Below are 14800 nucleotides of genomic sequence, written 5' to 3' on the forward strand. Positions count from 1 at the left end.
TAGTAGTAGTAGTAGTAGTAGTAGTAGTAGTAGTAGTAGTAGTAGTAGTAGTAGTAGTAGTAGTAGTAGTAGTAGTAGTAGTAGTAGTAGTAGTAGTAGTAGTAGTAGTAGTAGTAGTAGTAGTAGTAGTAGTAGTAGTAGTAGTAGTAGTAGTAGTAGTAGTAGTAGTAGTAGTAGTAGTAATAATAATAATAATAAAGAAAGAGAAGAAGAAGAAGATGATGAGAACTTTGAGATGGAATATTAATGTAACGATTAAACAATGATAATAACAAATGTCAAGGTTAGAGGTTCCACTAATGGTATATCAAACAAGTATAGTATAAACTCTTATTATTGAATTGGAAACCACACACAAAGGAGGTTCCAATCAGATTATATATTGTTAACATGATTACATTAGTCATCTTATTCAATTAATGCTAATACTTGTAAATCTCGTCAAGCATTCATGATTATAACTTATGTTAACAACAAATCAAGTTCCTTTCATAGCTCAGGTGTCGGTTATACCATACATTATGGGCTATGAAAGTGCCAAGCATTTGTTGTACCAAGTGTTATACAACATAAATCAAGATTAGTCATTTAACAAGCAAAGTATTAAAGAGTGAACAAGATAGCAAATATAAAACATGTTAGTATCAAACATTAAAGTCCATATTAAGTTTACATTATACTTATTCTTACACCATTAGTGTAACCTTTTCACCTTGACATAATTAACTTAGCTAGACATAATGAAAGAAAGCAAAATAGATAAACAAAATAAGAACATAAAAGTTAACTAAGTAAAGGAAAGGAAATGAAAGGCATAAACTTAATATTAATGAAAACAAAGCATAAAAAATACAAAGAGAGAAAGGAAGAGCATGATCTTGATCTGGAAATCAAGATGCCTAAATGCATGGCAAATGCCTCCTTTTATAGGCCAAAAATGGGAACTATTGATTTGATGACTAATTGATAAGTGGGTGACCAACTTTTGACTTGGTGACAATCCTTATCTTCTCTTGTCTGCCCAAAACGTCATTGATAACGTCAAAATTGGAGCCAGTTGTAAACATGAAAGTTGTAGGCAATTGTCTCAGCTTTCTTGTGTAAAAATTTCAGCTCATTTGGACTTCTAGAACTCCAGATATGGCCAAAATACCGAATAGTGCTCGGGCTGGAAGACAGATTCGGGCTTCTTTGTTGTTGCTACAATTTGGACTTGATAATGGCCTTTTTAGATCTTGGGCTCCATATGAAAGTTGTAGGCCTATGTCTTACCTTTCCATCCATATAAATTGGACCTAAATCTGAGATCTGTAGCTCCAGATATGACCCAATTACCGAACAGTGTTCCGGTTTGGATTGCACCGACATCTCTTTTCTAAGTTTGGCCATCTCTTTATCCTTGCAATTTAAGTTCTTCAAGTCATCAATCAATCCTTTCATTTATGTGATAGGCCTGCATTAAAAATAGACATTTACCATAAATTATAGGTATCTTATATTATTAGATACATTATTATAAAACATATTTTAGTTAAGGAGTTATTGATACTTCAAGTGCAAAATGATGATATAAAACCATGATAAAAATGCACTTTTAAGTACTAATCACACCCCCCAACCAGCTTATTACTAGTCCCTAGTAATCAAAGCGTTAAAATAGAAAACAAATTTGCAAATTTCACAAAGCAAGGTATTCATCATTTAACTTCCATTAGTCTATCCAGATAAACAAACTCTCATTAAATTTATATATCTGCTCAATACCTCTTAACAAGATATTAATAAACCTTTCTTTTGTGCTCAATGTATCAACACATAATTATGGGGCTTTTCTTGGAAGAAAACAAAATTTTTGTTCTAATGTTTAAGGTTAACTTCCTTGGGTTGGGATTACTATTTTTGTCTTTTTTTTTTTTTTTAACTCTATATACATATAATTTAAAAATATCATGCATCTTTAACCCATGTAATGAGCTTTCAGCTAATGACTCCCAGACCAGTTGGTCTTAGGGCATTAGGTGTTAAGACACCCCTACGAGCTTAGTAACTCGGGTCGCAGATACTGATATGTAGATAGTGCAATGTTTGATTCCTTTAAGCTTTTCTCCTCAACCCATGTAACAAGCGTTGGGCCAATAGCTCCCAAGTCAGTTGACTTTAGGGTATTAGGTGTTAAAACACCCCTTCGGGCTTAATTGCTTAGGTTAGGGAGGCTACGAAACCAAACTTATCTACATTTTTATTATCATCATTTTTTTTTCTTTTTTTCTTTTTTTTTTTTTTTTTTTTTTTTTTTTTTTTTTTTTTTTTTTTTTTTTTTTTTTTTTTCTTTTTAATTATATACAATCCCTTTCCCTTAGTTGTTACCTTTAACAAAAGAACATAAATAATGTAATAATCCAATATGCAACCCACAATCATATGTTAAAGTGTGTGTGTGTAAATTAAGGTTTAAAAATACATGTTAAATAAGTATATGAGCAGAATTAAGTGGTAACAATACGAGAGTTTGTAAACCTGAATATTTCAGGAAGTATTATAATAGACCTTGTTAAGAATGGTTACTAAGATGCGTCTCAAGAGTCACTTTAACAAAAGAACTCCTTTACTCTGCCATCCTAGTAACAACAATTATGCACATGCTTTATGAAATGAAAAACAATTTTTTTTTTTTATCAACTACTACCCTCTCCCCCCAACCAAAACGAGACATTGTCCTCAATGTTCTAAGGTAGAAAGATAGAGTATAGAAGATATCACCTGAAATAACGAACACTGACAAAACCTGAAACACACTGAAACAAATATAAGAAACAACAAAACACAATAATAAAACCAAGCATGTGTATGTACAGGTAGTTGTGATTGTGGCTCACATCTTCCCTTGGTTTTACGTCCAAGAATGGCTTAAACGCCCTCTATGGGTTGGGGATAGGCTTCCCATCCAGTTTTCTTAAAAACTGGCAAACAGGGTCTTTTTTAGTCAGATTCCCAAGACTAAGTCGATCATGTTCTTTATGAAATAGTACCATAAATCATGAATTGGACGATGCACATCTCCACTAGGATGCGTCTCAAGAGTCAATAGAAGATTATCTAAAGACTCCTTACTCAGGCCATCCTTAATGAATTGTATTTTATCTTCATGGTTTATAGATACCATTCCCAAAGAACGACATTTTGCATTACAATTCCATTTAGCACATCGATAACAGACTTTCAATTATTTTGCACGACGTTTCTTTATAAAAGTGCTTTTACTTGTTCCAGAAATGTGTGAAATGAAGGAGTTAGAGGACTCACCTGATAATCAGATCGATGTTGTAGTGGGAGGGATAAACATGTAAAGTGACTTGGAACGTGTTGCTGACGTGGACCAAATAAACACGGTCTTCCTGAAAACAAATCCGTGAAGAAGCTCGGATTATCCCATATAAGGCCCGACAAAAATCACGATCATGGAAGATTTGATGGTTGCATCTGCTTTAATTTTTTCTAGGAGATTCTCCTTTTTTTTTAATGGAAAGCCATTTTATCTTTCTTTGAATAGTTGGATCTTTCAAAATTAAATCAATATAATTTTTTTTTCATATTTTAACTAATTTTTTTATTTATAGTATTACAGTAGCTATTATAATTATGATTTGAAAAAAAATATTTTATAAAAAATACTTTTAATTGAGGTTGGTTTGAAAAAATAGATATTTGATTAAAATTGTGGTGGAAGAAAAAATAGTTTAATTTGTTTGGTTAAGAATGTTTTTGAATTTTAGATTATACAATAATTTTAAAAAATATATATCAATATTGATGATTTTAAATTTAAATATTGTAGAATTAATTACTCCTGTTACATCATGAAATAAATAATATTTTATATAAAATATTATTTATTATTTCATTAAATTATTTATAATTCAATTACGTACAAAATTCATCCAATAAGAACTATAGGTTCTTTGATTTTTTGAGCGTGTAACAAAATCAGATAAAATATCATCAAAAACAAAATTAGAATTGCTATCAACTTTCACAAATACTACATCATTATGGGATATTCTTTTAATTTATGTAATGTTATTACATATTAGTTTTTTGAGTAAAATATAATTTCAAAAAAATTATTTTTTTTACCGATTGGATACGGTCCAATGAAATCTACTCATGTTAACAGTGTAAAAAAATTTCAAATTTTAAGTTTTTAGTTGCTTTTGCAAAACCTTGTTTGATAAAAAAATTTATGCAACTCACCACATAAAAACCTGTTTTTGTTATATGACCAAACCCTTAATTTATACAATTAGAAGTTATAGCGTGAACAAATATCTTTTTAGCTTTAAAATCTTTAATTGGGTCAATTTTAGAATTTTTATATAAATAATTAATGTTTTTTTTTATTCATATTTTTATAAAATATAAGAGATTTTTCTCTATTTTTCTACAGTGATTATAATTTTAATCTTAGAATCTGAAAATCTTAATTTTATCTTTTCTATACACATCCTCGTAAAATTTGTTTAGTAAGATAGTGATAAAGCCCTTCTCCACCTAGACAATAAGATGCCAACTAATGTTTGTTTTGCATCACACAACGCAACAAACACACATTAATTATTTGGTCCACGCTTTTGTCGTGGGGTACGTAGATATTCTTTTTCAACAAGAAAATTAAATATGTGAACTTTTTTGACAGGTTTATTAACTTAAAACATATTAAGTGTAAATAAAAAAAATTATATATATATATATATATTTAATTAAATAATTTAAAAATTATTTTTATGTTAATAAATAAATAAATATTATTAAAGATAAATAAATATATATTAAAAAGTCAAAAAACATATATAAATCAAGATATTTGATATTACAACATGGTTCATTTAACTAATTATGGTTCATTTAATTGATTATACTTAATGATTTTATTTATTAAAATTATTATTTTTATTTAATTAAATAATAAAAAAATAAATACACATACAAACTTCATTACATAAAATAAAATGAAAAAAAACATATTATAGATTAATTATATAAAACATGAAAAAAAATATTATTAGATATATTATTAAAAAGAAATATTATTTATTTATTTTTTAATTATAAAGATCAATTATATAAAACATGAAAAAGTTATAGATTAATTAGAAAAACCTATTCAGAAAAATAAATATATACAACATATTTTTTTAAAAAAAACCACTATTTAAAAAAATACAACATATAAAAAAATCAAATCAAAGAAAAGGGGTATTAATTTAAATATCAATTAAAAAAATTAAAATAAATATTTTTTGAAAAAAGCATGAATTTTTTTAAAAACACCAAATTACCAAAAAAAAATAAGAGAACGAGACCAGCCAAGCACCTAACCTATTTAAGAGGGCCCGCATATGGGTTAATTTATTTTTTTTAAAAAATATAAGTAGGATGAATGACATGTTTTTTTGAAAAAAATAAGTCAGATAACGTGCTATTTAATTTAGTCCGAATCTCAATTATTATGGTGTTGAAAAACTAGGGCTAAATATTTGTTTACTCAAAAAATTATTTTTAACTTATTTTTTACCCAAAACAATGATAATTAATAAAAATAATTGTTATAAATATAGATAAAAATACTCTTAATCACTCAACTTAAATTTCACATGAAATAAATTAATAAAAAAATATGTGAAATGTTAATACTAAGTCACACAAACTTTCTGTTCGTTTAAAATAATTATTTTAAGCAGTAATTTTTGTAAATTTGAGGTAAAGACATTTGGGAAAATATAAGGGATATCCAAATAAATTAATATATAATTTTATATATAAATAATGCTAACACTGGTATAAGTTTCATGTATAATCACGTAATTTTATGAAGGGGTAAGAAATCTAAGGATTTTTTTTTAATGAATAGAGATGAAAGCCCTCGATGAATTAATTTGTAAATCTTGATGATCCAGATAAGTAAAATAGTATATAAATTTAGATTTTAGAATAAAATTACTTATTATTTATTTTTATAATATAAAAAATAATTCTAAATTGATGTTAAAAATTAGTGGGTAGGAAAAACAATGAGTGATTAGAGCTTCAAAAAAAAAGGGAAAAAAAAGGAGGTAAACGTTGATTCTTTGCAAGAAGCATATTTCTTTTGGTTGTTATGGTTGTGGTAAGGGATTTTAACAATTTAATTTCATGCGTTAATGGGTTTTTTCATGTAGGATTAAAACCTCCCCTGATTCTTGAATTTAGAGTTCATGAGACTTTTTGTATTTAGATGTTAAATATTGATCTGTGTATTATCTAAATTAAAATAAATAATAATTAAAAAAAGAAATATAAAAACTAAAGAATAATAAAAAAACTTAAATTTTATATATTATTTAAAATAAAAATAAGAATTAAAATAACCGATATCAAACCTTAAAGAAAATCATATTACATGGTTGATTTAACAATCAAGGATGATACCTGTTAATACCAAGATGGATAAAGAAAAACCAAAAAGATATCACACATGCCAAACTACACACGTTACGATTTTATAAATGTAGTAATTTTTTAAAAATTATTTTTAATATTAATATATAAAAATATTAAAAATATATTAATTTAAAAAAAAATTAATTTTTTTCAAAAACATGCCAGAACATTACTCAGCACGATGCCACACAAGCCGCTAGAGAGAAAACATTCTTTGTAAGAAATAGACAGCACATCAATTTTAGTGAACGAAATAATTTTAAGAAAACATTCTCATTTTCCATTCATTTTTCACAGGTATCTTTAAACTAATGCAGACATACTTGTTCCAATAATTGAGCTCTGACATTTTAAAAGGAAAACACGTTCTTACCACCCCGGCCCGCTGCACACTTTCTGTACTTACAAATTATAAATCTAAATCCTCCTTTTCTTCTTCAAAAAGAAAGGAAAGAAAGAAAGAAAATACACTTTCAGAGAGTGAAATGATTCGAAACGAAGTCATTATCGACTTTAGAAACACCAATGTGCTTTCCTTTACTGGTCCTCCGATTTTGCGTTTATTGACCATAAACTACTGCTCTCAGGTTGACTCGTTGCTCTCGCTTCACTCCCTCACTATAATTAAACCCCACCACAAAGAACCCTTCTGATCACCAAGTTTTACTTTTTTAAGCTCTTCCCTTGCTTCTTCATCTCTAACTTCTTTGTTTACTGTTTGATCTCAACGTTTTCTCTCATCATATCTCTCTAAGCTATAGAAATGAAGGTGAGAATGATCAGCTCTCTCTCTCTCTCTCTATTTTCTATTAGATATGACTTGTATGCTTGCATGAATGAATCATGCATCAAGTTTTCTTTTCTTTTCCCTTCTTTCTTTTTTCCTGTTGATTTACTTATTTTGATGAAAAGCTTGCTTCTTATACATAATTCATTGAGTTTTGTTGGCTTCAGTTTGATTTAGTCATTGTTTTAATTATGGGATTCCTTGTTATTAATTTTAAGTGATTACTGTTTCTTGATTATCTTGATATTGATTAGTAACAAAATTCACATGATTGTCTTGATTATTTTGTTGCAGAAAGCTGTGTTGAAATTGGAGTTGCATGATGAGAAAGCCAAGAAAAAAGCCATGAAGACAGTCTCTGGTCTCTCAGGTATTGAATTATTTTATTTATTTATTGCTATATGGTCATTACCTAATAAATTGTGATGCAAATTTGCAGGGGTGGATTCAGTATCCATCGACATGAAGGACAAGAAGTTGACAGTGATAGGGGACATGGATCCAGTACACATAGTGGCCAAACTGAGAAAGCTGTGTCACACAGAAATAGCCACAGTAGGACCGGCGAAAGAGCCTGAGAAGAAAAAAGATGAGCCCAAGAAAGAAGAGCCGAAGAAGCAAGGAGATCAGAAGAAGAAAGGTCAAGATCAAGATCAGGTGGCTTACCAGGCCTACAATCCTCATATGCCCCCATATTATTATGCTAGAATTGTAGAGGATACTCCAAATGCTTGTGCCATTTCTTAATTAGACGTTAAAAACAAACATAATATATAAAGATGAAATAAGTGGAAAAATAAATAGCTATGATAATTAGTTGGTGATTTTGAAAAGTTTCGGTGTTATTAGAACAGAAGTTTGATGTTGTTGGGTTGTTTTATATAAATAAATTAAGGGTTTTATTTTGATATTATGCATATGGAAAAATAGGAGTTTCGTTAAGGATACAAAATTGAAGATATAAGATAAATTTATTTTAGAATATTTTTGAAATAAACTTTTTTATTTTCAAAACAATAAACGCACGGAGATATATATTTTTTTCCATGTTGCATTTGTTTTTTTCTACCATATCCAAGTACTGGTTATGAGTACTTTGTGATTTTTCTTGTCTTTTTATAGCTGGAAATGGGAAATCATGACAGCTTTGTGTTTGGCGGACACAGGGTTTGAGAATACAATTACTCGGCCAGGGTTTTAGCACAGAACAGGTCATGTAATATGGTGTTGATCTAAAAGAAAACGTTTGCAAGAAAAGTACAGATGTTCCCTTAAGAATTCATCCTCCATGGAAACATGAAAACTAATGTGATGGATGGATGCAGTACGATGAACGTTGTGCTGTTGACTAAAGTTGTTTTGGCATTTTGTAGGATAAATCTCAAAAACTATCCTGCAATTCTACTGTTTTTTGTATTAAAAGGGCAAAGATTTTCCCTTTTCCACTCCTATGATTTATGGCCTTCGCTTTTTTCAGAGGTGTCGAGTCTCCTTTCCTTTGTGAATTATGCTGCGAAAGACACGTTCTTTTTTACACTGGCATGGGCTCTTTGGTCGTTGAAAAATATCCCACACAGTGTGTGAAGATCACTTTAACCAATGAATAAAATATAGAACAAATCTGTGTAAAAAATATTGCCGTGGGAGGATAAGGATATGAAGTTTGTTCTGTAGCAGTACTGATCATGACCTGCTATATGCCGGCTAATGTTCGTTTAATTTGCAGATCTCAAACTGGACAAGAATGCCGGCTAATGTTCGTTTAATTTGCAGAAAACTCCATGCATACAGCGACTATGCACTAAGAATTTTATATATATATAAAGACACATCAGCATGTATTATGGACGTCAATTCTATTTTGAATTAAATTAATATTGCACATCAATCTTTAATTCCACGCGTGTGAGGTTTTGTTTTTTGTTTTATCCAATTATTATAACTTGATTTTTTCAGATATATGATAACAGATAGAAAGAACACCCACAAGGAAGAATCCTATTAAAAAAAAAAAGAAATATTGTTCTTCCCTGCTATCATACACTGAAATAAAGGAAGTCTTTTTTTTCTTCAGGCATGACTATCATATTGAACGAATGCATTAAGAGGATTAATTCTTTTAAATAGCACTCTTAAAATATAAATTTAAAAAAGTCAAGAAATTAATGAACAAATTTTCATAGCTACCAAACCAATTCTTTAAGTTTACAGCAACATATGCTAATCATGTCATCACCTAGCTTGGAAATTAAACAACGTTATCGATTCCAAACAATTGAAACTAAGATTACTGTTTTTTTAAAGCTTAATTCAACAAATTGAAACCATAAATGTCTAAACTTACTTCACATCCCGTATGTGATTAGATGAAGTCATAGGATCGGATAGAGATTTGCTAAAGTACGGACAACTCTTCGGAAATGTAGTTATAATTATTGTTAAAGTATTTTTTATTTGAAAATATATTAAAATAATATTTTTTAAAAATTATTTTTGATATTAGCACAATAAAATAATTTAAAAACATCAAAAAAATATTAAATTAAAATAAAAAAATTAATTTCTTTTAAAAAATTTTAAAATACATTTCATACCATTTTCCAGCTACAATTACACACCACCTTCACCAGATGATAAAAAGGGGTTTTATACGTCATCAGTTGATACGTCATTTGCAAAGCAGTCCTTCAATTAATTAAAATATTAATTAAGTAGAATTTTGCCATTGTTGGGGATGGGATCGAGATGCTTCTAATAAAAGCCACTGTGAGTCTATGACCAAAACTTGTGGACTTCGAGATCGAACTAATATCTCCATGCTCATAAAAAAACCCAGAGCATCTTTATAAAAAAAATTAAAAAAAAGGTGTCCATGTACCCATATCATGATCCCATAAGTTCATGTTTTAATTTGGTGACATAAGCAGATATGTATCACGATCCGCGTTATAAGATATGGTTATATTTATGAGGTGAATGTCGTGAAAATAATATTTTTTTTCAAAATTATATTATTGTAGGGATTTTTTTTAAAAAAAAGCCCAATTCATGACTTGTGTCTTTGGCGAGTAAATTTTCCAGGTTGAGTCTTATTTATGATTAAAATATTATGAAATATGCTGTTTTGCACTGCAATTCTCAGCTGTCTTCTTCCAACAACTAAAGCTAGACGTAGATTGGCTTGCAGATGTTTCCATGTGTTCATCTGTCAAAGGAAGCTCAAATAAGTTTATGTATATATACGAGTACTCACGTAACTTCTGGCCTTAACACTTTAAGAAATCACATTAACAAGTACCAATTAATAAAAAATACTGAGCATTTTCTTAGTTTATTCGACAAAAAGACAAAGAAAAGCCATACACTATTTGCTATTAACTCCATGGGAGTTGAAGAAAAACCAAAAAGAGAAGAAGAAGAAGAACAACAACAACAACAAGAAGGAAAGGAAAGCACATGCTCGGGTCGTCATCATATCCTTCCTCATCCCCGTGAGTTCTTGCCTTCGTCCTCTTCTATCCACATCTTCTTCTGGACTTGTTCAAACCCAGGAAATGAACCCTTTTTGTTTGGATCCATACTCGTAGATAAAGCCCCATACGCAATCCGACAAACAGAAGACCCAAAGTGAGGAAAAGTGTCAAAAAGCATGAAACATTTTTGCACATTCCACGTTGTTGCTCCCTAACCAAACCCATCACATACATTGATGCAAAAGCCTAATGCCATGCATGGGCATATTGAAGGCTTGGGTGGGCTGTAGTGCAGTCCACATTTCTGTCCAATTTTTTTACTACTATTAAATAAGTCTAAGTTACACTTAAAATAATATTTTTTTATTTTATTAATTTAAGATGTATTTATTTCTATATTATTATTTGAATAAATAAAAAATTAATTTAATAAATAAATGTAATAAATATAACCGGATAAATAAATATTTTATTCTAAATTAAATATCTTAATCTATAATTATTTTTTAATTTTACTTTTAATTATTGATTATTTATTTATTTATTAACCCAAATGGTTTACAGTTTTAAATTTATTTGATTATATATCTGTATAAATTTTTTAATTGCAAAAATATATTTAAAAAATATCTGTATGTGTGTGTGTGTGTGTATATATATATGTTTTTTGAATCACGATTAAATAGCCAGTAAAAATCTAAACTTGCTTTTTTCAAAAAAGAAAAAGAAATAAAGAGAACACCCTACGATTAGAAACGAAAGGCATTTTCGAAACTTGAAACACCAAAGCGCTTTCCTTTGCTGGTCCTAGAATTTTGTGCTTACTGACCATAAACTAATGTCCTTAGATTGACTCGGTGCTCTCTCTTCACTTCCCCAACAAAGAACCTTCACCTCATCACCAAGTTTTTCCTTTTGTTTTCTTAGCTCCTCCTCCCTCCTCGAGCTTTCTTTATTTACTGTTTGATTTCAACTATTTCTTTGATCAGACCTCTCTAAGCTATAGAAATGAAGGTGAGAATCAACTCTCTCTCTCTCTCTCTCTCTATTTTCTGTCAGATGACTTGCATGAGGGACTCATGAATCATGAATCAAGTTTTCTTTTCCGTTCCCTTTTTTCCATGTTGATGTACTTATTTTGCTGAAAAACTTGCTTCTTTTTCATGACTCAGTGAGTTTTGTTAGCTTCAGTTGATTGAGTCATTTTTTCTATGATATTGATTTATAACAAAGTTTACATGAGCTTATTTTGTTGCAGAAAGCTGGGTTGAAATTGGGTTTTCACGATGACAAAGCCAAGAAAAAAGCCATGAAGACAGTCTCTAGTCTTTCAGGTATATAATTTAATTATTTATTTTTTGCTATATGGTCATTAACTTATAAATCCAAGATCATCAAACAAGTATTGATGATTTTTATTTTATTTTATTTAGTGGTTTAATTTGTGACGCAAATTTGCAGGGGACGTTAATCCCATAGTGGCCAAATCGAGAAAGTTGTGCGGCGCAGAAATAGTTACAGCAGGACCAGCAAAAGAGCCTGGAAAGAGAAAAGACGAGCCCAAGAAAGAACAGTAAAAGAAGCAAGAAGATCAGAAGATAGCAGATCATGTAGCTAAGCTAGTCAAGGCTTACCAGGCCTATAACCCTCGTATGACCACCTAGTAGTATGTTAGAAGTGCAGATGAAAACCCAGATGCTTGTGTCATCTGTTAGTTTGTAAATTACATGTTAAAAAGATGCTTGTGTCATCTCTATATCTATATTATCTTCATTTTTAACACCTTGTTAAGTATATTTAAGTAAAATATATTAGAATGTTTAGTTGTATAATGACAAACGAGTTTAATTTTTTTTTTTTTGGTCTTTGGACATATTAAAGAAAATAAGTTAAAACTTAGTTGTATAATGACAAACGAGTTTTTTTTTTTTTTTGGTATTTGGACATATTAAAGAAAATAAGTTAAAAAACAATAGATTTTGAATCATTAACTATTTTTAAATAGTATATTTAAAAAAAATAAATTTTTGGTGTTTGGAAAACATTGAAAATAATTTGTTTTGTATCATAATTTGATACCACAATTGATATGATTTAAAATATATGATTATTGTATAATATAACATGTTTTGTATTCAAATGTAATATTTTCTAGCAATATTATTTAAATTGAAGTGTTATGTGTACTAATATATCAAATTAATATTAAATTTATATTTTTCTTTGACGAGGAGATGAATTTTATTGACTAGTTTTTGAAAATGTAATCATATATAATAAAATCAAGAAAATGATTCACAGAAAACACCTTGTGAGCAACAAACAAGATTTGAAAGCGAGATATCATGCCAACTTTGTGTTTGGCATTTGCAGACACATAATTGGAGTATATGGAAACTAATGAGATGGACGCAACTTCATTGATGAACACTGGTGTTCTTCACTAGTGTTGTTTTGACAATTCCCCCCCCCCCTTATATATAAGCTAGAAGATTAAGCCAAAGAAGGCAAAACAAAAGGGACCTGCGAGGGTCAAGAGGAAGACTGATATATGGGCGTAAGGGCAAAACAAACACAGAACCAAAAAAATCACAAAATGATTCTTTGCACCCTTCGATCCTGGACAAGTTTCAAAAACTATACATCCAGCAGTTCTACTGTTTTGTGTGAAAAGGGCAAGACTTTTCCCCTTTCCACTCCAATGACCTTTGGCTCTCTCTCTCTCTACTAGCAATGTTCTTCGAGTTTCCTTTCCTTTGTGAATTGCGAGGAAGTCATCTTTGTTTTTTTGACAGCTGCATTACTTTTCTGCTTCCTTGAGAAATATCCCACGCAGCGTGTGAAGATCACTTTAACCGATGAATAAAAAATCGAACAAGTTGTGCTCTTGGGATCAATGCTGCGGTGGGAGGATAAGCATGCATAGTTTGTTCTTTAGCACCGATCAAAGGCCTTCTCAACCTGACAAGAATGCCACCTACTGTTTTGTTCGCAGAAAACTCCATCCAGAAAATGACATTGCTTTTAAAATAAAATATACGAGGATAAAATAGCAATAGTTTATTTATAAATATATTAAAATAATATTTTTAATTTTTTAAATATCAGTATAATATTAAATGATCTAAAAATAATAATAAAAATTTAAGTTATGTTTTCTTTATTTTAAATTAATTATTTTTAATATTTTTAAATGGTTTTGATATACTGTTATTAAAAATAAATTTTAAAAAATAAAATAAATTTTATTTTAATATATTTTTAAATAAAAAATATCTCATTAAAAAACCAACTTTAAAAAGCACATCAATATGTAACTTTAAATTAAATTAAATTAAATTAAACACACATCAATATATAATTTCAAGAAGATTACTGTTTTCTTAGAGGTGAACTCAACATCTACTTTTAAGCTTGGATGGTGTCGGCTAAACTAACTTCACCTCTCGTATGTGACAAGATGAAGTCATAGAGGATCGTCATATGATAGAGATTTGCCAAAGTACGGACACCTCCGAGGTTACCTCTTGCAGAGTTTGGCTATTAAAAAATCATAGGATTTTTAATTTCCAGCTAGTTTTACATACCACCTTCACTGGATGGTAATCAAAATTGGAAAAAATGATTTTACACGTCATCACTCGACACGTCATTTGCAAAGCAGTCCTTCAATTAATTAAAATATTAATTAAGTAGAATGCTTCTAGTAAAAGCCATCGTGAGTCTAAACGACAAAAATGTGGCGACTTCTGACCAAACTAATATCTCCATCAACAATAAATTTTGTATACACGTGTCCATGTCATGATCACACAGGTTCATGTTTTGATGTGGTGTCACGTGTGGCGATAAATTGTGCAATCATCATACAAAATTAAAAACAATTATGTGAATTAATATGAAAGTAAAATGTTTTAATGAAGTAGACTAGTTTTATTATGTTGTATTTTATAAAAATTTAAATATAATATAATATCTTATATTTGATTGTCCAGAATTATTAGTATGAATAATAATTTTAAATTTTTTTAATTAGAGTTTATTTTTAATTTATAATTTTGAT

The 14800-nt window shown here is 29.2% G+C and overlaps 1 protein-coding gene and 1 long non-coding RNA gene across 3 annotated transcripts in view; both read left to right on the top strand.

Moving 5' to 3' along the window:
* The window catches only part of LOC105140762 (uncharacterized), a 16285-nt gene extending 8113 nt beyond the window's left edge, over positions 1 to 8172 (top strand). The window contains exons 1-3 of one of the 2 annotated variants that reach the window (XM_011047728.1): positions 6979 to 7246; positions 7559 to 7634; positions 7704 to 8172. In XM_011047728.1, coding sequence (XP_011046030.1) covers positions 7241 to 7246; positions 7559 to 7634; positions 7704 to 8011 — 390 coding nt within the window. In that variant the 5' untranslated portion in view covers positions 6979 to 7240 and the 3' untranslated portion in view covers positions 8012 to 8172. Of the gene's footprint in view, positions 1 to 6978; positions 7247 to 7558; positions 7635 to 7703 lie in introns of those variants that run through there. The other variant, XM_011047727.1, reaches the window with a different exon arrangement.
* A 3331-nt stretch (positions 8173 to 11503) lies between these two features.
* On the top strand, positions 11504 to 12560 carry LOC105140761 (uncharacterized). Its single transcript, XR_845232.1, has 3 exons — positions 11504 to 11751; positions 11996 to 12071; positions 12199 to 12560. It is a non-coding gene; the product is annotated as an uncharacterized LOC105140761 (long non-coding RNA).
* The last annotated feature ends 2240 nt before the right edge of the window (positions 12561 to 14800 follow it).

The sequence above is a fragment of the Populus euphratica genome, unplaced genomic scaffold (assembly GCF_000495115.2).
Source record: "Populus euphratica unplaced genomic scaffold, PopEup_1.0 scaffold109.1, whole genome shotgun sequence".
Lineage (NCBI taxonomy): Eukaryota > Viridiplantae > Streptophyta > Magnoliopsida > Malpighiales > Salicaceae > Populus > Populus euphratica.